At 42.2% G+C, this 26,517-nt stretch overlaps 1 protein-coding gene across 1 annotated transcript in view; it reads left to right on the top strand.

Annotated features, from left to right (window-relative positions):
- Positions 1-26,517, top strand: part of LOC106612343 (ATP-binding cassette sub-family C member 5) — an 88,675-nt gene that overhangs the window by 206 nt on the left and 61,952 nt on the right. The window contains exon 2 of the mRNA XM_014213393.2: positions 882-1,057. Coding sequence (XP_014068868.1) covers positions 938-1,057 — 120 coding nt within the window. The 5' untranslated portion in view covers positions 882-937. The remainder of the gene's footprint in view (positions 1-881; positions 1,058-26,517) is intronic.

The following is a 26,517-nucleotide window of genomic DNA, read 5'->3' as shown; positions in this document are numbered from 1 at the left end:
TGAAAGGTTGATTTGTTAATTGCCTTAATTAATCGGGTTTCGCCAAAGCGTCTATACAATATTCTATGATTTTAAGATATTTGAGGATGCTTGTTCTGCAACGATGCTCAGGCTGTATAGCTCTCAGCCCGAAGCAGTGTACTATGACACGGGGCTCGTGATGAAATGGTTGTTTTCCCGTTTATAACAGGGTTGTCGAGTTTCCATATAAATACAGAGTCGGACAAATTGATAAATCGTGTGACGTCACCATGAAGTTGGCCTTCATAATGTCCTCAAATAATGTTTAAATTAAAATGGCCACATCGCCATAATATTGAATCATCCGATGATGTTCAGTATCCCCCAACCTTAGATATAAAAAATAAATAAATCCACAACTCCCTTCTGTTTTTGAAATATTTTGGAAGAGGAAGCAGCAGGGAATCTAGCACATGCGCTGCAAAAAGGTTTGGAAATAGATAACCCTAACCCTTTGAAATATAATTCCCCCCTTACAATTGGCCCCTCTGCAACATCTGTATGTCTTTGGGACAGTATCACTGTTAACGGGTATTGCCACTGCCTCAAATGCACTCTGCATCACCAGTTTCATTACTGTGCTATCCAATACATTTGAGCATTTCTGAGTCATCCTTCTCACTCCCTCACCACATACCAGGCAGCCTAGAAGGCTAATGTATAGGATGGGATCATTGTTCCTGTCCTTAAGTGGAAAATACCTTATTTGATGATGAGGTGCTGACCATTTCAACAAACACCTGACAAGTGCCTCCAAGCAACCAAACGGAACTTTTAGTGTTAATAACAATGCTGATTGTCTGTAGTCGTCCATGTTTTCATATATGACACCACTTGTCCTGTTGTTCCATATCAATTAGTTGAAAACAAAGCACAGCGAGGAAACGCCAGTCAGCTCCTATGTTGGTGAAAGAAGATGAAAGAGCATGATTTGGGAAAGGACTACCTGGTACCTGGGCCTGTGTACCGGGCCGTGCAGAGCAGAGACACTTTACCAGGCACAGAGGTCACCCCATACGATCTCGCCAAGGTCCAGGTGAGTTTGTGTGGTGGTATTTTAATGTTTGTGATGATCTATTATCATAATGGCCAGGTTGAATGACATGTTCAGTTTCTTTCTCATTAGGTCCTATGCCTGTAAATGCTTGCTTTCTCTGTGTATAGGTTTCTTTCTCTGCATAACTCAGTCTGGGTGTGTTTGAGTAATTGCAATAAAAGATGATTGATTAGTTTGATAAGCACATGCCATTTTTCACAGCTATTTTGCTAATTTGGTTTCTGCATCCAAGTTGTCAAGCACCCACTGTCTTTTGTATGGCATAAGGGTAATGGGCCTGACGTTGAAATAGTTGTGGGACTGGGAGAGCTGTAGAATTGTGCTGAGTCAGCTAAATATCCTTCAAATATCACAAGTATTGGCGGTTGGATTGATCCTATTCAGAACGTAGTCCTTTCTCAAGCCTAGTTCTGTCCCAACAAGTCTGTGGCACAAGTCCACCCTACTCGAGAACATGATTCATTATTGCATTTTATTGTCATGTCATGAACTGTTATTCATAGTCATCCTATTTTTCTTTTAAATGTTGGAAACTTTTAGTGGGGCCAGTGGCTCTTCTTCCTCTTTGCAGAGTGGACCACTGTGACAAGGACCTATGGCAGTTCCCTGTTAAAATAGAGGAACAGCTGTTTTGTTGCTCCAAGTGCTCAACCCTTTGTGTTTGTGTGTTTTTGTCAACCCCTCCCTCCTCTTTCCCTGTCAGTGTTCGTCAGCAGGATAGGAGAGGGGTTTCTCTTATTTTTTTTGTTTATCATGAAAATATATTTTTTGTTCAGTCTTTTTTTAAATTCTAAACCAAATTTTTCTCCTTCTCCATCCTCAACCACACTAGACCCCTCAACATGTTTGCCAGTATATTATTTGTTATTTTCCATCTCTAGCAGACCCCACATCCTCCTGCTGCCTGGCTTCAATTGTTTACATAACTTTGACCCTCCCACTTACAGCCTCACTGGCAGTGGCAGCCTATAGCACGTTTGCTTCCTGTGATGCGGGGGACTAATAGGCACCGTATTGGCTTGATGGCTGTGTTTGTGCAATGTGAGAATAGAAACGTGAGCAGGGGGTGATTGGGAAGGGGAGGGGCAGGCACACACGTGCTGAGAAGCGCTGTGGAGAAGATCAGAAACAGGCAATGTGCCACCTTCATTCAGACAGATTTAAATACAGCCTCTCATACAAGGTACAGTTTTTTTCCTGACAGGCCATTGTCTGCACTTCGTATGCCTCTGGACATTGAGGTTATTTAAGCTGGTCATGCCCCCTCTTTCTAGATCTCCTTGTGCACTTCCTCATGTTAGGCGTATGTTATCAGATTTACAAGAGTGGGTACTGGGTAGGTATTTCCTTGGCTAATGGGCCCTAGACACTTCCTCCACTGCTACAACATTCTTCAACCCTGTTCCTATTTTATACCATTTAGTAAAAAATGTTTTGTATTTTTGTTGTTACTATTGTAAAGTGTCTTGGATCCATTAAAAGTGCTATATAAACTCTACATACAGTGCCTTGGGAAAGTATTCAGACCCCTTGAATTTCAACACATTTTGATAGGTTACAGCCTTATTTGAAAATGGATTAAATTGTTGAAAAAGCAAAAACTGGTTTTGATACATTTTTGCTGAAATATTACATTTACATAAGTATTCATACCCTTTACTCAGTACTTTGTTAAAGCACCTTTGGCAGCGATTACAGCCTCGAGTCTTCTTGGGAATGACGCAAGAAGCATGGCACAGCTGTATTTGGGGAGTTTCTCCCATTCTTCTCTGCAGATCCTCTCAAGCTCTGTCAGGTTGGATCGGGAGCGTTGCTGCAGAGCTATTTTCAGTTCTCTCCAGAGATGTTAAATCTGGTTCAAGTTCGGGCTCTCACTGGGCTACTCAAGGTCATTCAGAGACTTGTCCCGAAGCCACTCTTGTGTTGTCTTGGTTGTGTGCTCAGGGGCGTTGTTGTCTTTGAAGGTGAACCTTTGCCCCAGTCTAATGTCCTGAGCGCTCTGGAGAAGGTTTTCATCAAGGATCTCTCTGTGCTTTGCTCCGTTCATCTTTGCCTCGATCCTGACTAGTCTCCCAGTCCCTGCTGCTGAAAAACATCCCCACAACATGATGCTGCCACCACCTTGCTTCACCGTAGGGATGGTGCCAGGTTTCCTCCAGACGTGATGCTTGGCATTCAGGCCAAAGAGTTCAATCTTGGTTTCATCAGACCAGAGAATCTTTTCTCATGGTCTAAGACTCTTCAAATGCCTTTTGGCAAACTCAAAGCGGGCTGTCGTGCCTTTTATGGAGGAGTGGCTTCTGTCTGGCTACTCTACCATAAAGGCCTAATTGGTGGAGTGCTGCAGCGATGGTTGTCCGTCTGGATGGTTCTCCCATCTCCACAGAGGAACTCTGGAGCTCCGTCAGAGTGACCATCGGGTTCTTTTCCACCTCCCTGACCAAGGCCCCTTTCCCCCGATTGCTCAGTTTGGACTGGCGGCCAGCTCTAGGAAGAGTCTTGGTGGTTACAAACTTCTTCCATTTAAGAATGATGGAGGCCACTGTGTTCTTGGAGACCTTCAATGCTGCAACATTTTTTTGGTACCCTTCCCCAGATCTGTGCCTCAACACAATCCTGTCTCGGAGCTCTACGGACAATTCCTTCAACCTCATGGCTTGGTTTTTGCTTTGACATGCACTGTCAACTGTGGGACCTTGTATAGACAGGTGTGTGCCTTTCCAAATCATGTCCAATCAATTAAATTTACCACAGGTGGACTCCAATCAAGTTGTAGAAACATCTCAAGGATGATTAATGAAAACAGGATGCACCTGAGATCAATTTCGATTATCATAGGAACTGGTCTGACTGCTATATATATATATATATATATATTTTAACTTCCTGACTGATGTCTTGATGTTATTTCAATATATCCACATAAATTTGCAAACATTTCTTAACTTGTTTTTTGCTGTGCCATTATGGGGTATTCTGTGTAGATGGATGAGGAAATGTTTTTATTGAATCCATTTTAGAATAAGGCTGGTAATGTAACAAAATGTGGGAAAACTAAATGAGTCTGAATACAGTTGAAGTCAGAAGTTTACATACACGTTAGCCAAATACATTTAAACAAAATTTTTCACAATTCCTGACATTTAATCAGAGTAAAAATTCCCTGTCTTAGGTCAGTTAGGATCACCACTTTATTTTAAGAAAGTGAAATGTCAGAATAATAGTAGAGAGAGTGACTTATTTCAGCTTTCATTTATTTCATCACATTCCCAGTGGGTCAGAAGTTTACATACACTCAATTAGTATTTGGTAGCATTGCCTTTAAATTGTTTAACTTGGGTCAAATGTTTCAGGTGTACTTCCACAAGCTTTCCACAACAAGTTGGGTGAATTTTGGCCCATTCCTCCTGACAGAGCTGGTGTAACTGAGTCAGGTTTGTAGGCCTCCTTGCTCGCACATGCTTTTTCAGTTCTGCCCACAACATTTCTATAGGATTGAGGTCAGTGCTTTGTGATGGCTACTCCGATACCTTGACTTTGTTGTCCTTAAGCCATTTTGCCTCAACTTTGGAAGTATGCTTGGGGTCATTTTCCATTTGGAAGACTCATTTGCGACCAAGATTTAACTTCCTGACTGATGTCTTGATGTTGCTTCATTATATCCACATCAGTTTCCTCCCTCATGGTGTCATCTATTTTGTAAAGTGCACCAGTCCCTCCTTCAGCAAAGCACCCCACAACACGATACTGCGACCGCTGTGCTTCACAGTTGGGATGGTGTTCTTCGGCTTGCAAGCATCCCCCTTTTTCCTCCAAACATAACGATGGTCATTATGGCCAAACAGTTCTATTTTTGTTTCATCAGACCAGAGAACATTTCTTCAAAAAGTATGAGCTTTGTCCCCATGTGCTGTTGCAAACCGTAGTTTGGCTTTTTTATGGCGGTTTTGGAGCAGTGGCTTCTTCCTTGCTGAGCGGCCTTTCAGGTTATGTCGATATAGGATTCATTTTACTTTGGATATACACTGCTCAAAAAAATAAAGGGAACACTAAAATAAGACATCTGAGATCTGAATGAATGAAATAATCTTATTAAATACATTTTTCTTTACATAGTTGAATGTGCCGACAACAAAATCACACAAAAATAATCAATGGAAATCCAATTTATAAACCCATGGAGGTCTGGATTTGGAGTCACACTCAAAATTAAAGTGGAAAACCACACTACAGGCTGATCCAACTTTGATGTAATGTCCTTTAAAACAAGTTAAAATGAGGCTCAGTAGTGTGTGTGGCCTCCACGTGCCTGTATGACCTCCCTACAATGCCTGGGCATGCTCCTGAGGGATCTCCTCCCAGACCTGGACTAAAGCATCCGCCAACTCCTGGACAGTCTGTGGTGCAACGTGGCGTTGGTGGATGGAGCGAGACATGATGTCCCAGATGTGCTCAATTGGATTCAGGTCTGGGGAACGGGCGGGCCAGTCCATAGCATCAATGCCTTCCTCTTGCAGTAACTGCTGACACACTCCAGCCACATGAGGTCTAGCATTGTCTTGCATTAGGAGGAACCCAGGGCCAACCGCACCAGCATATGGTCTCACAAGGGGTCTGAGGATCTCATCTCGGTACCTAATGGCAGTCAGGCTACCTCTGGCGAGCACATGGAGGGCTGTGCGGCCCCCCAAAGAAACGCCACCCCACACCATGACTGACCCACCACCAAACCGGTCATGCTGGAGGATGTTGCAGGCAGCAGAATGTTCTCCACGGCGTCTCCAGACTCTGTCACGTCTGTCACATGTGCTCAGTGTGAACCTGCTTTCATCTGTGAAGAGCACAGGGCGCCAGTGGCGAATTTGCCAATCTTGGTGTTCTCTGGCAAATGCCAAACGTCCTGCTCGGTGTTGGGCTGTAAGCACAACCCCCACCTGTGGACATCGGGCCCTCATACCACCCTCACGGAGTCTGTTTTTGACCGTTTGAGCAGACACATGCACATTTGTGGCCTGCTGGAGGTCATTTTGCAGGGCTCTGGGAGTGCTCCTCCAGCCCCTCCTTGCACAAAGGTGGAGGTAGCGGTCCTGCTGCTGGGTTGTTGCCCTCCTACGGCCTCCTCCACGTCTCCTGATGTAGTGGCCTGTCTCCTGGTAGCGCCTCCATGCTTTGGACACTACGCTGACAGACACAGCAAACCTTCTTGCCACAGCTCGCATTGATGTGCCATCCTGGATGAGCTGCACTACCTGAGCCACTTGTGTGGGTTGTAGACTCCATCTCATGCTACCACTAGAGTGAAAGCACCGCCAGCATTCAAAACATCAGCCAGGAAGCATAGGAACTGAGAAGTGGTCTGTGGTCACCACCTGCAGAACCACTCCTTTATTGGGGGTGTCTTGCTAATTGCCTATAATTTCCACCTGTTGTCTATTCCATTTGCACAACAGCATGTGAAATTTATTGTCAATCAGTGTTGCTTCTTAAGTGGACAGTTTGATTTCACAGAAGTGTGATTGACTTGGAGTTACATTGTGTTTAAGTGTTCCCTTTATTTTTTTGAGCAGTGTAGATACTTTTGTACCAGTTTCCCATCTTCACAAGGTTCTATGCTGTTGTTCTGAGATAGATTTGCACTTTTTGCACCAAAGTACATTCATCTCTAGAAGACAGAACGCTTCTCCTTCCTGAGCGGTATGACGGCTGCGTGGTCCCATGGTGTTTATACTTGCGCACTATTGTTTGTACAGATGAACGTGGTACCTTCAGGCATTTGGAAATTGCTCCCAAGGATGAACCAGACATATGGAGGTCTACAATTTTTTTTCTGAGGTGTTGGCTGATTTCTTTTGATTTCCCCATGATGTCAAGCAAAGAGGCACTGAGTTTGAAGGTAGGCCTTGAAATACATCCACAGGTACACCTCCAATTGACTCAAATGATGTCAATTAGCCTAACAGAAGCTTCTAAAGCCATGACATAATTTTCCGGAATTTCCCAAGCTGTTTAAAGGCACAGTCAACTTAGTGTATGTAAACTTCTGACCCACTGGAATTGTGATACAGTGAAATAATCTGTCAGTAAACAATTGTTGGAGAAATGACATGCAATTGTTGGAGAAATGACATGCACTTTGTGACATGCACAAAGTAGATATCCTAACCGACTCGCCAAAACTATAGTTTGTTAACAAGAAATTTGTGGAGTGGTTGAAAATCGAGTTTTAATGACTCCAACCTAAGTGTATGTAAACTTCCGACTTCAACTGTACTTTCCAAAGGCACTGTGTGTTTATATATTTATTGCAGTGGCGGTGCATCACTGCTAAATGCGTATTGGAAACACTGCCATGTATTATTACTAATGTAATTTACTAATTAAAGGAATTTTCAGACTACATTGTTTGTAAAGGGAAACTTGAGTCAAATCTTGCAAACAATCCATATTCTACAATACTTTATCCTAATCTTAAAAATGACCTCTATCTGCTTTCTTGCTCCCTCCTCTGAGCAGTGTGTGCTGACGTCTTTGCTGTGCCTCAGTCGTTCCCCATGCCTCCTCTGTGACAGAATTACTCAATCAGGGCTGAGTCATTCCTCAGCTGACGCAAGACATTACCCGTTTGTCTGCTGGTATAAAGAACAGTTGTGCAAGAGTTACATACTGCCTCATCACATTTGGTACATGACATGTATTTTAGTGATTGTGTGTTTTGTGAGATGTACTGTCCTCGTATGGCTGACTCCAGCACGTGTGCCTCACGCTCGGCCGAGCTCATTGTTGTCCTCTTGCTCTCTGCCTGCTTGAATGACCTCTGCTTGGCCGCTTTGGAGGTGGTTCTTACCCCAACTCAAAAGTAGTGTTTATCGCGACTCTAAGGACACAGACGATTTATGCTTTTCACCACCGGGAATGGTAAGGGTGGAAACTGATCTGTTAAAATTGATAAATGACAAACTGGGCATACTTGACTTAGTTAGGAAAGATATAAAGGGGTTGAAGGCGAGCCTCGAGATGAATGACGGAAAAGCTGCGACAATGGAGATGAAAAAACACGCTGAAACGGATGTCAAGCTATAAGATTGAAATGGACGTTAATTAACTTAAAAAGGAGAACATCTTTCTGAGAGAAGCCTTACTTGGGGCTCCTGAGTGGCACACCGGTCTAAGGTACTGCATCTCAGTGCAAGAGGCGTCACTACAGTACCTGGTTCGAATCCAGGCTTCGGGGTCCCATAGAGTGGCGCACAATTTGCCACGGTAGGCCGTCATTCTAAATAAGAATTCGTTCTTAACTGACTTGCTTAGTTAAATAAAGGTTAAATAAATAAAAAATGACATACAATCTAGATCCATGAGAGAAAATCTGGTACTTACTGGTATCCAAGAGAAAGAAGTTCCCGGCGGTGTAGTTAGTTCCTCCTTACAGCGCTTTAGATCCCACGCGAAGCTGTCGCCAAAATCCAACTTGAACCTGTACACCGTATCATTTCTTTAATGATAAAATAATGGTTAAAAGACTTGCTGGCATGGTAATAGGCATTTCCCAAAGGAAATTGCAGAACTGCGCAAAGTTCTGTACCCAATCTTCAATGATAATACATTAAAAGGGAAATGTGTAGCTCTCGTAGTCGATAAACTGTATATTGATAACCAAATGTTCGAGACACAACTACTCCATGGCTATTCTAAATATTACAAAGTTCCCATAGAGGATTCTAATTATGGAACACTCAATATTAGCCATGGTCGGGATTGTAATAAAAAAAGAGATTTAGAAAAGCAATAAAATACAACAATTTAACTAAAACTACAACTACACTATACCATTCTAGGTAGGGAATGTTGGAAAATAATTAGTATTAGACTTTCCATTTATAGTATTTTATGAATTGATAAGACAGCATTAGAAGAAAGGATAATTAGCAAAATTATACATCTTCAAATACAAGGAACTGGAACACACAAGTACTGAATCAACATGGAAGAGAGAACACAGAGGACACAGTATGTGGGTATGTGCAGGAGTATTGTGATCAGGCCCTACACCCAAACAAGGGCACTGCGTTCATCCACCTCTGGCCTGCTGGCCCCCCTACCTCTGAGGAAGCACAGTTCCCGCTCAGCCCAGTCAAAACTGTTCGCTGCTCTGGCACCTCAATGGTGGAACAAGCTCCCTCACGACGCCAGGACAGCGGAGTCAATCACCACCTTTCGGAGACACCTGAAACCCCACCTCTTTAAGGAATACCTAGGATAGGATAAAGTAATCCTTCTAAACCCCCCCCCCCCCCCTTAAAAGATTTAGATGCACTATTGTAAAGTGGTTGTTCCACTGGATATCATAAGGTGAATGCACCAATTTGTAAGTCGCTCTGGATAAGAGCGTCTGCTAAATGACTTAAATGTAAATGTAAATGTGATGGAAGATGGGGTGTTTGGAAAAGTCTGCAGTTGGGTGAGTCAAAAAGGATAGTGGTTGCAAATCCCAGAGCCCATGTGTGTTTGAGCAGGGGTTATGAGTGCTTTCAATTTTGTGCAGATGTGGGATATACATTTTAAAATATATTATAAATGTAGTTGATTTATTTATTGGCCTATCATGATGGAACAACCCTATACCTGAGCGACCCATACGCTAACGAGAAGTCCTTATCTGTTTTATGGGCCTACTGTAAGTAGCCTATACGCAGTCAAATCAGAAAGATGAATGTGGTCTGAGACCTACTAAAGCAGCACCGTCCCCTCAACATTCTGAGCCTGCCTGGCAGGGTTGGTCCTGCAAAGCCAAATCCCCCTGGTGGGAGAGCATAATATACAAGGAAATTCTCAAAGCTGCTAATGAGAACCTTGAAGACCTTGTACCTAGCCGGTGGAGATTCCAGTGGGGTGTCCCCACCCAGGCAGTGGCAGTGCTGGCAACACTAGCTGCAGTAACCAATGGGGAGGGGGTCACACTCGGACAATCAGAGAGGGGGCATATTATTGTGGCCCTGGTGGCATAAAATCATCAAAGGTCTGACAACACAGAGATGCTTGGGAATATGGTCACAACGGGGGACCCGTTTTTGCTAAATTTTTCATGTCTGTGTATGCATTCGTAAATCAAGTCCTTTCTTCAGTTGGACTCTGGGATGGAGCATCTGATTGTATGGTTGTTTGTGGGGGAAAGGTGTGTGTGTGTGTGTCTGTATCCCACAACTGTTGCTAGGGAGTGAAGATGTAAGGGACAATATAGGATGAATCACAATAATTGTTTGCAAAAATAATAATTAATTGCTTGCCAAAATGTAATTTTTGTAATGGCAATCCTGGTAAGAGGTAACAATCCTTTGCATGAACTACCTACATTATTACAAATGTGAATTATGGAAATGAAGATAAGCAGGATTTTTAAAAAAGATATATAAACTCAGGAAAAAAAAGAAACGTCCTCACTGTCAACTGCGTTTATTTTCAGCAAATTTAACATGTGTAAAAATGTGTATTAACATAACAAGATTCAACAACTGAGACATAAACTGAACAAGTTCCACAGACATGTGACTAACAGAAATGGAATGTGTCCCTGAACAAAGGGGGGGGGGTCAAAATCAAAAGTATCAGTCAGTATCTGGTGTGGCCACCAGCTGCATTAAGTACTGCAGTGCATCTCCTCTTCATGGACTGCATCAGATTTGCCAGTTCTTGCTGTGAGATGTTACCCCACTCTTCCTCCATGGCACTTGCAAGTTCCCGGACATTTCTGGGGGAAATGGCCCTAGCCCTCACCCTCCAATCCAACAGGTCCCAGACATGCTCAGTGGGATTGAGATCTGGGCTCTTCGCTGGCCATGGCAGAACACTGACATTCCTGTCTTGCAGGAAATCACACACAGAATGAGCAGTATGGCTGTTACACTTGTTACAAATGATGGCATCACCCATGATTCACCGAACAATATTTTGAAAGAGGAAGTAAAGTACTTTAAGCATATGATTTTTTTCCCTATTAATAATGTAAAATTAACAGCTGTACAGAAAGACACTCATGTGAAGGCCAAATTTACAGGGTAGGAACTTCTTGACGCAATTAAAGCCTTTAAGTTCTGGAAAACTCCAGGGCTGGATGGCAAACCAGTGGAAGTATACCAAACCTTTTTTTATATATACTCAGAGGACCGTTATTACCATGTTTTAACCTCCTATATAAATGGTAGATTATCGGACACTCAACAAGAAGGTCTGATTTCGTTATTACTGAAACAGGATCCAAGTGGTAGTTATAAAGATCCAGTCCATTTTAAAAATTGGAGGCCTCTTACACCAGTTCAATTCACTTCAATTCTAGCAAATTGCATAGTGCATAGAATTAAAAAGGTATTGTTGGATATTATTAATCCTAATCAGACAGATTTTTTACATGGACGATACATTGGAGATAATATAAGTACTGGAGTTTATATATAAATGCCTGGAATATTTCCATTTTGGAGAATCTCTTATAAAATGGGTTAAAGTTAAGTATAGTAACCCTAGGTGTAAAATAGTAAATAATGAATACATCGCAGGAAGTTTTACACTGTCAAGAGGAGTAAAACAAGGTTGTCCACTATCGGCATATCTATTTATTATTGCCATCAAAGTTAGCTGTTAAAATCAGATCCAACAATAATATTCAGGGATTAGAAATCCAGGGCTTAAATTATGAGTGTATTACAGTGGTTCCTCCTTTAAAAGTTGCAAACTTGCACCGCTGGACTTAGAGGTATCCAGCGTCATGGCTTCACTGGTCCAGACCACCACAAGGGGGAGTTAGAGCACTCATTATGCCGCAAGGTTTTTATATGACTAATCATATCGAGTGGTTCCAATGACGAATTTTGACGTGAGCCACCCTTGCCGTGTCATTCTTCAACAAAGATGGCTGACAAAACATTACGGTGGAACCAGATGTAAGTTATAACCTCATAACGAGTCAAGCAAAAAAATGTACAATTGAGAGGAATATGTTTGTTAATGTAGAGACAAACATTTGTGCATATTTTTTTGTACTTAACTTGCTAAATAGCGATTTTCATAAATGAACTTATCTCACTAGCTAACATTAGGCAGCTAGCTAGTGTTAGGATAATTAATTTGTGTTTAATGTTTTAGGGACTCCTGAGAACCAGCAAACCAGGCTGTCGTCTTGTGAAACAGAGAATGTAAAGAATCTAGCTAGCTAAAGCATTTACTGCAAATTGAATGTACAATTGTGTAAGCTTTCCTTGCAATGCAGCTGAAGTAACATAGGTAGCTAAGTACTTGCTTATTGTGCAGTGGAGGATAAAAATAACTGTATGCCTATGGATGTGTAGCCGATCTGTGTGTGAACCTCAGCTATCATAGTTGTTGTATCAACTTCAAGTCTGAATGGCATTAATGAAGCCTATGGATAGAGTATAATAACTTTATTGTGCCAAGGATGCAAGTCCTATATATTCATGTACTGTAGTTATTACCATGCATGAGATTCCCACATTGTAGCCTGTACATTGAATATATTCACTGATCATGTACTCTTCCTTGGCAAATAAAGGTGCGGTTCAGGTATGAATCTCTGTGAGACATTCTTTTTCAGTCGTATCCAATACCAGGTGTATCAAACTCCATTATTTGAATGATGCTGTGTCAGCATGTATGTATTACAATTATACACTTCAACAGTGTTTACCACTCCTGCTCCTGGGACATCAATGATTACACATTGTAAGTAACTATGCAATAAACTAGAAACATGATTTAAGTAAAGGCTGATTTGTAATTCATATGATCAGAAAAACAGTACACTACACTTCCTATGCATATCTAACTCCCTTCATCTGCATTAATCTGAGGACACAGGATAGGTGTAGTATTTCAATGAGATACTTAATTTCAACCAGTGGAGAATGTGAAACGCTTTATTGAAAGTTCATTATCCAGGTGTTATAAATACATGTTCAATCTGTACTTCAATGCACATATGGTGTGCATTATAAAATGAGGAAGACAGAGGTGTAGAAGAGGGAAAGGGGTAAGAACAGAGGCAGACAGCATATGATTAATGAATTACAGTGCTACCCTAATATTCTCTGTTCATCACAATTGCGGTGTCTCCTAACCAGCCTTGGGCCCTCAGTTGGCTCGACGGTTATCTTAAGAGCGGGTGAGGTGGCGATGACGGGACTGACTTACTCTCACATCAAAGCATACCTTCAGACGAGTGACAGATGGATAGAGAGAGAGCATGATTAAGCCTTGTTTTTAAAATTCTACCACATTGTCATCATAATCATCATCAGCAGGTGAAATGCAAAACTGACCTTGGATCATTAACTCTGGGACTACTACATCTTTCTGTATTTCAATGTAAAGCATCTTTAATAATACTTCCTGTTGACCCGACCAAGTGACTGCTCATCTCTGATCATGCTGTGCCCTGTGTCAGCCAGTTCAGATGAGGGAGGGGTTTACCAAAACAGCTGATATAACCTAAAGGATTTAGGGAGAAGGGGGAGAGGGATGAAGTGAAGAAGAGACTTATTGTGTGTGTGTGTGTCCACGCAAAGTGGCTACAGAATACTTTATGCTGAAAAACAGACACGAGGACAAACAATAGATACTGTATGTGATGCAGACACCTATCGGAGTGTACCTGAAACATTTAAATAGAGGGCTATGTGTCTCACCACTTGGTTATTGCAAGGCTAACCCCCAGGAAAATCATGACTTGGCAGCAACAGCTAGCATAGGAGAATGCAGTAAAAATGGCTGTGTTGATGTGGGGTAAATCTGAAAATTAGCAGCTGACATTAAGTTTTTTTTAAATTCATGAATGTGAGACAGGTTCCAGAGAGGAAGAGATAAAAATAACAGAACAGTTTAATTACCTCTGGTTATGGACACTTTTACCAGCAATAAAGCTTCCACGGCCTGTTCCTCGGACAGTGAACATCTGGCAATATCTACATTTTCAACCATTCAATCTAAAGCAACAGAAAGTGAAGAAAACAGATCATTTTTTATAGATAAGAAAACAATAACTGAGATATGACCGTTCAATCTAAAGCAACAGATGCCATTTTTAGGATACGTCAATACAGCCCAGTGCTGCTTACCTGAGATGCCATCTTCGTAGGTGTCCGCTTTGACTTTGTCGGAAAAAAGTTGCTTTCAGAACAATTATTTTTGATTTAAAATAAAAAAGGTTTTGCTCTCGACAAAAAGACAAATGTACCTCCATAGAATATAACACGTTTCCTGTGAATAACCACACCTTCGTACAAAGGTGCTACTGTATGCAGAATTCTTGACGCACAACCGAAAATGCTGCCATATCCTGCCAGCACGCCCACAAGCGAGCCACTCAGGAGCAGAATGATGACGCATGGAAGTGGGAAAGGAATGAGATGGGAACAGCAATTTTTGTTGCAAGTTGGGGAACTGAACAATAGACTATTCAATCTTTACTAAAGAATAGTCTCCGAGCTAGGTGTGAACCCCCCCCCCCATCACAGATTAGATTTGCCCTGATGACCAAGGGGTAGCTTGCTACTCAATGTAAAAGTAATGACTTTTCAAATAAGTTACCTTACACGTTATGTTGGCTGACAATTTGTTAGCTACGCTTTCCTTACGAACCACATAGCATATCATTACAGCAGTTTGTACCGGTATGTTAGCTAGCTACCTAACGTTACTAGTTATACATCAAACTTGCCAGTATATTAACTATAGGCTATTGCTAACAATAGCGAAGCAGGCATTGTGACGTTAAACAATAAGCTGGGAATAGAACGTTCGGAAGGCGAGTCGGTGCCACGGTGCTCAATAGAACTAATAGGAGCTGGCAGGGTGAAAAATGCACTAAAATAATGCCGGTTTTTCGCGATTACTTCAAAACGACGGCCTTACCAGGTCTGCTAGGGCGAGTAAAAATTGTCAAAGTGGTCTCATTTGTTTCTGGAAGTAGCTAGCCAACGTTAGCTTGGGTGCTTGACTGCTGTTGTAAGGCCAAAACGCTCAAATCAACCCTACTCCTTGGCCCAAACGTCCAGTGTGCTCTCCGAGATCGAAACGGTCTGAATTTACAAACTGACAATTTCTCTGAATGGTATCATAACATTAAATCAAATTAATTAAGCCAAATTTCTTAAAATCAATCCCATTTGCTATGTTATTACAAAAAGGTTTTACTTTCTCTGGTAACGCAAATATGGAATAATGCTTCTCAAATCAAATGCTCTCAAAGATGCCCTCTGGTGGTCAAACTAGCAATAACTTGCAATAACAGAAGAAATAGCTGAGAATGAAATGACGTGACACAGAATGCTGCAGCAGCACGCAAGGTGTGCCGTAGTATGATGCAACTTTTAAAGGAGGAATCACATTTACATTTTACGCCACCTCACCCGAATCACTTTATTATGGCCTTCCCTGTAGCTCAGTTGGTAGAGCATGGTGTTTGCAACACCAGGGTTGTGTGTTTTTTCCCGCACGGAAGAGAAAAAAAATAAAAAATAAATGTATGAAATGTATGCATTCACTACTGTAAGTCGCTCTGGATAAGAGCGTCTGCTAAATGACTAAAATGTTCAAATGTAAAAAATTACGTATTGGATCACAAAAAATACTACTTTACCAATAAAATGGTCTGACGGGGCTGTGGACATACTCAGTATACATATTCTGAATGAAAAAAATTCTCACTCCAATACATTTTTATAGAAAGTTAGCAAAAATAGATAATATCTTGCTACCATGGAAAGGAAAATACCTGTATATTTGTGGAAAAATCACCCTGATTAACTCTTTAGTCATATCACAGTTTACCTATTTGCTTATGGTCTTGCCTACACCTAGCAACCTGCTTTTTAAATTATATGAGTAAAAAATATTCCATTTGATTTGAAATGGCAAGCCAGACCAAATTAAAAGGGCCTATTTATATAATGAACATGATTTCGGAGGGCAGAAATGATTAAATATTAAAGCATTAGACCTTTCACTACAGGCATCAGCAATTTAAAAATTATAGTTAAATCCGAACTAGTTCTCTAGCAAATTATGTCTCACCACCATGTTCAAGAATGTCCTTTTCCCTTTATTCAGATTACAACCTGTCATATTCGGTTACTTGAAAACGAAATAATCTCAAAAATATCTTAATTTTTTTAACAAGCCATGGAAAGTTGGTTGCAATTTCAGTTTAATCCACCAGAAAAGACAGAACAAATAACAAATGTGGGTAAACTCAAATATACTAATTGATAAAAAAAAAAAACATTATCGAAAAATAATCTTTGTAATTGATATCCTAAAATCGGACTGGTGGAGTTGTCACACATGCAGCTAACACAAGTATATGGAAATGTCTGCTCTACCCAAAATTACGAACAACTAATAGTGCATTACCACAAAAATGGAAGAGGCAAGTGGAAAGGGGGGAAAGTAAGTAACTTGTCTGTCGGCCCAGCATTAAAGACCAAAGTTGGTTAAAGCAAATTGTGATAAGAAAATATGACTTAGTTTTTGGTCACAGGTCGAGGAATAGCAACATTTACCTGGAGCTAACGCTGCAGATAGCAATACTGGATGATTTGAAAAGTCATAGTCAATCAATCAATAATATAATTATTTTAGCAATTTTTTAAATTTAATTTATAGAAGCTATGAGAATAGAAATATCCAGAATTTTTGTGAAGCATCACAGCACAGTTGAAAAATAAATGGCAAATAGAAATCCAATATGGATGGTGTTAAGAGAGATGTAAAGGGGTTGAATGGAGCTGAAGGGTGCGGCTAATAACAAGATAACAAATGTGAAATATACTCTGTCTGTAAAATGTACAGTTGAAGTCGGAAGTTTACTTACACTTAGGTTGGAGTCATTAAAACTACTTTTTCAACCACTCCACAAATTTCTTGTTAACAAACTATAGTTTTGGCAAGTTGGTTAGGATACTACTTTGTGCATGTCACAAGTCATTTTTCCAACAATTGTTTACAGACAGATTACTTAATAATTCACTGTATCACAATTCCAGTGGGTCAGAAGTTTACATACACTAAGTTGACTGTGCCTTTAAACAGCTGGGAAAATTCCAGAAAATTGTCATGGCTTTTGAAGCTTCTGTTAGACTAATTGACATCATTTGAGTCAATTGGAAGTGTACCTGTGGATGTATTTCAAGGCCTACCTTCAAACTCAGTGCCTCTTTGCTTGACATCATGGGAAAATCAAAATAAATCAACCAAGACCTCAGAAAAATAATTGTAGACCTCCACAAGTCTGGTTCATCCTTGGGAGCAATTTCCAAACGCCTGAAGGTACCACGTTCATCTGTACAAACAATAGTACGCAAGTATAAACACCATGGGACCACGCAGCTGTCATACCGCTCAGGAAGGAGAAGCGTTCTGTCTACTAGAGATGAACGTACTTTGGTGCGAAAAGTGCAAATCAATCCCAGAACAGCAAATGACCGTGTGAAGATGCTGGATGAAACCGGTACAGAATTATCTATGAATTTAAACATCAGTACACACTTTATCACCACACACAAGGTAATCACTTCGTTGAGACTGTCAATATTTCCACAGGGTCACCATGATGGTATGCTCTTAACTCTACCTTAGGAGCACCATTCACAGAACCCCCGCCGTGAACCCCCGCCATTTTCCGATGCCCCATACCAAGGAATTAACCCGCACCAAAACGAAGTTTTGAGGATCGTATTGACTCAGTTTGAACGTCATTCAGTTGTGAAATGCTCCTTCTAACCCATCTTAATCTGCTTGGAATGGAGCAGTTGGTTTAATGCATAACAGTGGATATATTTAGTTGACCAAAAACACAGCACCCTGTCCAATGTGTTGGTAAATAAAGGTATGTCTTTTCACCACAGATCCAATAATGTTTCTGTGTGAATAGTAGTGTACCTCATATAAAGTTTAACAGGAATGCTAGTAGTGCATGTTCCATTTATCCATCCACATCCTATTGGGAAGACACTGTAATTATGTTGACATTCCCATATAGAATGAATTTAATTGTGGTACGGAGATATTACTTGGGTTGTGACAATAGAAGGTTCGGAATGGGGTTCGCCAGGGCTGGATTAGAATAGGTTCTGGTACAAGGTGTCTAGGTTGTAAAATAATTTTGATGCACAGTCAAATCCGCCTCTCATATTCTTTGTCGATGACAAATCATCATTTGTCCCTCAAAGTTTTACCCCATGAAGTTTAATTTGATAAGAGCACCTTCAGTGCACATAGTGTCATTAATACTGGCCTCTACTGAATACTGTAGGAATGGTGAGATCGCTGAGTGTGGAAAAAGACTACACACATAGCAGAAGGTGTCTTCTACCATCAGTTCAGTTTTTTCTGTAAGATTAAACAGTGACCACCAAGTGTTCCCCTCGTGATTCCGGCTGTGATACTCGTCAAGTGGATGCATCGACCTCCTGTTTCTTCTGGTATAAGGGCGGCTATTGTTTACTGGGCTCCCATCCTGAGCCTGCCGTTGGCTCAAGCTGGAGCGGCTGTTGTTTAAGTCCTGCCATGGGACTATGCTGGTGTTGTATACTTCAGTTGCATTGTGGCCACTTCTCACTCTTGGTTGTTCTGCTACTCCCAGGGCCCATACATCAGCGGCATTGAGAAGGCTGACCACGAAAACAACAAACGTGTTGAGTCTGGTCCTGGTCCTCCGATGGCCACTGGGGTTGCTTACGATGCGACATCGGCTGGTACATCTTCATCTGGGTTGTGGGGAACCTTCCTGCTGTGGCTGGCGTGAACCCACGTGGACCTCTCTACGAGACCACCACTGGACAGATGATAACTACAATGTGTTCGCAGGTCAATCCGCAAACTGTCAAAGAAGTTCTGAATAACAGTATTGACAAAATGAGAGCCATTGTCTGACATTAATTTGGACATCAGACCCCACCTAGGGATGATTTCCCTTAGTAGGTTCTTTGCTACAGCCATTACTGTGGCATGCTTACAAGGAAATGCTTCTACCCATTTAGAGAAGGCATCAACCAGGCAGTACTTATACCCCTGGCATGGAGTAAGCTCAATGAAGTCCATCATTATCTGCTCAAAAGGTCCTTCAGGCCTTAGGTAGGCTGACATAGGCATCGGAATGCCTCTGCCTGCATTGTTAGTCATACAAATCATGCTCTTATCACAAAATTGCTCTGCAAAAACAGAAAATCCAAGGGCAAACCATGTGCTTTGAAAGAAAATCACATTTCTTTGTCCATTAAAATAACATAAAATTGATCAGAAATACAGTGTAGACATTGTTAATGTCCAAAATATTTTTTATATCACCACTTTTGAATTTCTTTGCCCATGGGAGAAATATATTTTTCCCTCCCAGTCCTTTTTCAACACAAGTTATTCTAAAATTGAAAATGACTATTGTAGCTGGAAATGGCTGATTTATATATAATTTTTTTAAATATCTACATAGGCATACAGAGGCCCATTACTGGCAGCTTCATTAAATAGTACCCGCAAAACAGATGCCTCACATGTCCTCAACTGGCAGCTTCATTAAATAGTACCCACAAAACACCAGTCTCAACGTCAACAGTGAAGAGGCGTCTCCGGGATGCTGTCCTTCTAGGCAGAGTTGCAAAGAAAAAGCCATATCTCAGACTGGCCAATAAAAAGAAAAGATTAAGATGGGCAAAAGAACACAGACACTGGACAGAGGAACTCTGCCTAGAAGGCCAGCATCCCGGAGTCACCTCTTCACTGTTGACGTTGAGACTGGTGTTTTGTGGGTACTATTTAATGAAGCTGCCAGTTGAGGACATGTGAGGCATCTGTTTCTCAAACTAGACACTTGCTCAGTTGTACTCTTGCTCAGTTGTGCACCGGGGCCTCCCACTCTTTCTATTCTGGTTAGAGCCAGTTTGCGCTGTGCTGTGAAGTGAGTGGTACACAGCGTTGTATGAGATCTTCAGTTTCTTGGCAATTTCTCGCATGGAATAGACTTCATTTCTCAGAACAAGAAGAGACTGACGAGTTTCAGAAGAAAGGTCTTTGTTTCTGGCCATTTTGAGCCTGTAATCGAACCCACAAATGCTGATATTCCAGACACTCAACTAGTCTAAAGGACAGTTTTATTGCTTCTTTAAATCAGGAAAACACTTTTCAGCTGTGCTAACATAATTGCAAAAGGGTTTTCTAATGATCAATTAGCTTTTTAAAATGATAAACTTGGATTAGCTAACACAATGTGCCGTTGGATCACAGGAGTGATGGTTGCTGATAATGGGCCTCTGTACGCCTATGTAGATATTCCATTAAATCGAATAGTCATTTGCAAAATTAACAATGTCAACACTGTATTTCTGATCAATTTGATGTTATTTTAATGGACAATTTTTGCTTTTCTTTAAAAAATAATGACATTTCTAAGTGAACCCAAACTTCCAGCACCCTGTCACTAAATAAATACAACAAAGCCTGTTCTTTAATCAATTTAACACTTAAAGCGCAAAATTGGGGCCACTATACATGGCACTGCACAGTCAGCTCTCTTGGTGTGGTCCTGTCAGACAATTGTGTTCATAATGTAAATATCTTGTCAATGGTGAGAAATGCACAAAGCAATGTAAGCCATTCTGACATAAAACTGCCTTGCTGTTTCCAACAACCGCAAGCAGTTGAGAAGATTTTGTCAATAGGGTCATAATGTGGCCCATCAATATCCTGTACGTCCCATGCTTAGTACCAGTCACGTTAACTGTAACTGAACTAAATGACTATCGCCCCGTAGCACTCACTTCTGTCATCATGAAGTGCTTTGAGAGACTAGTCAATGATCATCACCTCCACCTCACCTGTCGCTCTAGACCCACTTCAGTTTGCATACCGGCCCAATAGGTCCACAGACGATGCAAACGCCATCACACTGCCCTATCCCATCTGGACAAGAGGAATACCTATGTAAGAATTCTGTTCATTGACTATAGCTCAGCATTCAACACCATAGTACCCTCAACTCATCATTAAGCTTGAGGCCCTGGGTGTTAACCCTGCCCTGTGCAATTGGGTCCTGGACTTCCTGACGGGCCGCCCCCAGGTGGTGAAGGTAGGAAACAACATCTCCACTTTGCTGATCCTCAACACTGGGACCCCACAAGAGTGCGGGCTCAGCCCCCTCCTGTACAGCAGTAGGCTTGATTACCAACAACGAGAAGACAGCCTATATGTAGGAGGTGAGGGCGCAGTGTGGTGTCAGGAAAACAACCTCTCACTCAACGTCAACAAAAACAAAGGAGATGATCGTGGACTTCAGGAAACAGCATAGGAGCACCCCCCAATCCACATCGACGGGACAGTAGTGGAGAAGGTGGAAAGTTAAGTTCCTCGGCGTACACATCACAGATAAACTGAAATGGTCCACCCACACAGACAGTGTGGTGAAGAAGGCACAACAGCGTCTCTTCAACCTCAGGAGGCTGATGAAATTTGGCTTGTCACCTAAAACCCTCAAACTTTTACAGATGCACAATTGAAAGCATCCTGTCGGGCTGTATCACCACCTGGTACAGCATCTGCACCGCCCACAATGGCAGGGCTCTCCAGAGGGTGGTGCGGTCTGCACAATGCATCACCTGGGGCAAACTACCTGCCCTCCAGGACACCTACAGCACCCGATGTCACAGGAAGGCCAAAAAGATCATCAAGGACAACAACTACACGAGCAACTGCCTGTTCACCCCGGTACCATCCAGAAGGCGAGGTCAGTACAGGTGCATCAAAGCTGGGACTGAAAGACAGAAGCTATTATTCAATCTCAAGGCCATCAAACGGTTAAACAGCCATCACTAACACAGAGGCTGCTGCCTACATACAGACTTGAAATCATTGGCCACTTTAATAAATAGATCACTGGTCACTTTAATGTTTACATATCTTGCATTTTTACCCTCTATGGCATCTTGCCTATGCCGCTCGGTCATTGCTCATCCATATATTCTTAGTCCATTCCTTTACTTAGATATGTGTATTAGGTAGTTGTAAAATTGTTAGATTACTAGTTATAAACTCAGCAAAAAAAGAAACGTCCTCACTGTCAACTGCATTTATTTTCAGCAAACTTAACGTGTCAATATTTGCATGAACATAACAAGATTCAACAACCGAGACAAACTGAACAAGTTCCACAGACATGTGACTAACAGAAATTGAATAATGTGTCCCTGAACAAATGTGTCCTTGCAACGCACAGCGTTGAGATTGCCTGCAATGACAACAAGCTCAGTCCGATGATGCTGTGACACACCGCCCCAATCCGCCCCGGTCGGATTCACGTTTATCGTCGAAGGAATGAGCATTACACCGAGGCCTGTACTCTGGAGCGTGATCGATTTTGAGATGGAGGGTCCGTCATGGTCTGGGGCGGTGTGTCACAGCATCACCGGACTGAGCTTGTCATTGCAGGCAATCTCAACGCTGTGCGTTGCAGGGAAGACATCCTCCTCCCTCATGTGGTACCCTTCCCGCAGGCTCATCCTGACATGACCCTCCAGCATGACAATGCCATACTGCTCGTTCTGTGCGTGATTTCCTGCAAGACAGGAATGTCAGTGTTCTGCCATGGCCAGCAAAGAGCCCGGATCTCAATCCCATTGAGCACGTCTGGGACCTGTTGGATCGGAGGGTGAGGGCTAGGGCCATTCCCCCAGAAATGTCCGAGAACTTGCAGGTGCCTTGGTGGAAGAGTGGGGTAACCTCTCACAGCAAGAACTGGCAAATCTGGTGCAGTCAATGAGGAGGAGATGCACTGCAGTACTTAATGCAGCTGGTGGCCACACAAGATACTGACTGTTACTTTTGAGTTTGACACCCCCCCCCCCTTTGTTCAGGGACAATTTATTCAATTTCTGTTAGTCACATGTCTGTGGAACTTGTTCAGTTTATATATCAGTGATTGAATATTATGTTCATACAAATATTTACACATGTTAAGTTTACTGAAAATAAACACAGTTGACAGTGAGAGGATGTTTCTTTTTTTGCTGGGTTTATAATTTTATTTTGTAAGGGACAATCAACAAGAGGCTATGCGTTCTATGGAAAATAATGAACAACGTGGAAGGTGTGTTCCACGACACGCTTTTGGAGTTGCATTATGTTCCAAAGAACGCATAGAGCCACGAGTTGATTATCCCTTTTATTCCAGGGCTATAATTTAACACATTTGCCACTAAATCAAATCAAATTTATTTATATAGCCCTTCGTACATCAGCTGATATCTCAAAGTGCTGTACAGAAACCCAGCCTAAAACCCCCAACAGCAAGCAATGCATGTGAAAGAAGCACGGTGGCTAGGAAAAACTCCCTAGGAAAAACTCCCTAGAAAGGCCAAAACCTAGGAAGAAACCTAGAGAGGAACCAGGCTATAAGGGGTGGCCAGTCCTCTTCTGGCTGTGTCGGGTGGATATTATAACAGAACATGGTCAAGATGTTAAAATGTTCATAAATGACCAGCATGGTCAAATAATAATAATCATAGTAGTTGTCGAGGGTGCAACAAGCACGTCCGGTTAACAGGTCAGGGTTCCATAGCCGCAGGCAGAACAGTTGAAACTGGAGCAGCAGCACGGCCAGGTGGACTGGGGACAGCAAGGAGTCATCATGCCAGGTAGTCCTGAGGCATGGTCCTAGGGCTCAGGTCCTCCGAGAGAAAGAAAGAAAGAGAGAATTAGAGAGAGCATATTTAAATTCACACAGGACACCGGATAAGACAAGAGAAATACTCCAGATGTAACAGACTGACCCTAGCCCCCCGACACAAACTACTGCAGCATAAATACTGGAGGCTGAGACGGGAGGGATCAGAAGACACTGTGGCCCCATCCGATGATACCCCGGACAGGGCCAAACAGGCAGGATATAACCCCACCCACTTTGCCAAAGCACAGCCCCCACACCACTAGAGGGATGTCTCCAACCACCAACTTACCGTCCTAAGACAAGGCCGAGTATAGCCCACAAAGATCTCTGCCACGGCACAACCCAAGGGGGGGCGCCAACCCAGACAGGAAGACCACGTCAGTGACTCAACCCACTCAAGTGATGCACCCCTCCCATGGACGGCATGGAAGAACACCAGTAAGCCAGTGACTCAGCCCCTGTAAGGCAGAGACAGCAAAGGCGGTTCGTTGCTCCAGCCTTTCCGTTCACCTTCACACTCCTGGGCCAGACTATACTTAATCATAGGACCTACTGAAGAGATAAGTCTTCAGTAAAGACTTAAAGGTTGAGACTGAGTCTGCGTCTCTCACATGGGTAGGCAGACCATTCCATAAAAATGGAGCTCTATAGGAGAAAGCCCTACCTCCAGCCGTTTGCTTAGAAATTCTAGGGACAATTAGGAGGCCTGCGTCTTGTGACCGTAGCGTACGTGTAGGTATGTACGGCAGGACCAAATCGGAAAGATGGGTAGGAGCAAGCCCATGTAATGCTTTGTAGGTTAACAGTAAAACCTTGAAATCAGCCCTTGCCTTAACAGGAAGCAAGTGTAGGGAGGCTAGCACTGGAGTAATATGATCAATTTTTTTGGTTCTAGTCAGGATTCTAGCAGCCGTATTTAGCACTAACTGAAGTTTGTTTAGTGCTTTATCCGGGTAGCCGGAAAGTAGAGCATTGCAGTAGTCCAGCCTAGAAGTAACAAAAGCATGGATTAATTTTTCTGCATAATTTTTGGACAGAAAGTTTCTGATTTTTGCAATGTTACATAGATGGAAAAAAGCTGTCCTTGAAACAGTCTTGATATGTTCTTCAAAAGAGAGATCAGGGTCCAGAGTAACGCCGAGGTCCTTCACAGTTTTATTTGAGACGACTGTACAACCATCCAGATTAATTGTCAGATTCAACAGAAGATCTCTTTGTTTCTTGGGACCTAGAACAAGCATCTCTGTTTTGTCCAAGTTTAAAAGTAGAAAGTTTGCAGCCATCCACTTCTTTATGTCTGAAACACAGGCTTCTAGCGAGGGCAATTTTGGGGCTTCACCATGTTTCATTGAAATGTACAGCTGTGTGTCGTCCACATAGCAGTGAAATTTAACATTATGTTTTCGAATGACATCCCCAAGAGGTAAAATATATAGTGAAAACAATAGTGGTCCTAAAACGGAACCTTGAGGAACACCGAAATTTACAATTGATTTGTCAGAGGACAAACCATTCACAGAGACAAACTGATATCTTTCCGACAGACAAGATCTAAACCAGGCCAGAACTTGTCCGTGTAGACCAATTTGGCTTTCCAATCTCTCCAAAAGAATGTGGTGATCGATGGTATCAAAAGCAGCACTAAGATCTAGGAGCACGAGGACAGATGCAGAGCCTCGGTCTGACGTCATTAAAAGGTCGTTTACCACCTTCACAAGTGCAGTCTCAGTGCTATGATGGGGTCTAAAACCAGACTGAAGCGTTTCGTATACATTGTTTGTCTTCAGGAAGGCAGTGAGTTACTGCGCAACAGCTTTTTCTAAAATTTTTGAGAGGAATTGAAGATTCGATATAGGCCGATAGTTTTTTATAATTTCTGGGTCAAGATTCGGCTTTTTCAAGAGAGGCTTTATTACTGCCACTTTTAGTGAGCTTGGTACACATCCGGTGGATAGAGAGCCATTTATTATGTTCAACATAGGAGGGCCAAGCACAGGAAGCAGCTCTTTCAGTAGTTTAGTTGGAATAGGGTCCAGTATGCAGCTTGAGGGTTTAGAGGCCATGATTATTTTCATCATTGTGTCAAGAGATATAGTACTAAAACACTTTAGTGTCTCCCTTAATCCTAGGTCCTGGCAGAGTTGTGCAGACTCAGGACAATGGAGCTTTGGAGGAATACGCAGATTTAAAGAGGAGTCCGTAATTTGCTTTCTAATGATCAGGATATTTCCTCAAAGAAGTTCATAAATGTATTACTGCTGAAGTGAAAGCCATCCTCCATTTGCGAATGCTGCTTTTCAGTTAGCTTTGCGACAGTATCAAAAAGAAATTTCGGATTGTTCTTATTTTCCTCAATTAAGTTGGAAAAATAGGATGATCGAGCAGCAGTGAGGGCTCTTCGATACTGCACGGTACTGTCTTTCCAAGCTAGTCGGAAGACTTCCAGTTTGGTGTGGCGCAATTTCCGTTCCAATTTTCTGGAAGCTTGCTTCAGAGCTCGTGTATTTTCTGTATACCAGGGAGCTAGTTTCTTATGACAGATGTTTTTAGGGGTGCAACTGCATCTAGGGTATTGCGCAAGGTTAAATTGAGTTCCTCGGTTAGGTGGTTAACTGATTTTTGTCCTCTGATGTCCTTGGGTAGGCAGAGGGAGTCTGGAAGGGCATCAAGGAATCTTTGGGTTGTCTGAGAATTTATAGCACGACTTTTAATGCTCCTTGGT

Source organism: Salmo salar, chromosome ssa09, assembly GCF_905237065.1.
Source record: "Salmo salar chromosome ssa09, Ssal_v3.1, whole genome shotgun sequence".
In the NCBI taxonomy this organism is placed as follows: Eukaryota; Metazoa; Chordata; class Actinopteri; order Salmoniformes; family Salmonidae; genus Salmo; species Salmo salar.
The sequence above is the reverse complement of the archived record's forward strand: the minus strand, read 5'-3'. Positions and strand labels throughout refer to the sequence as shown.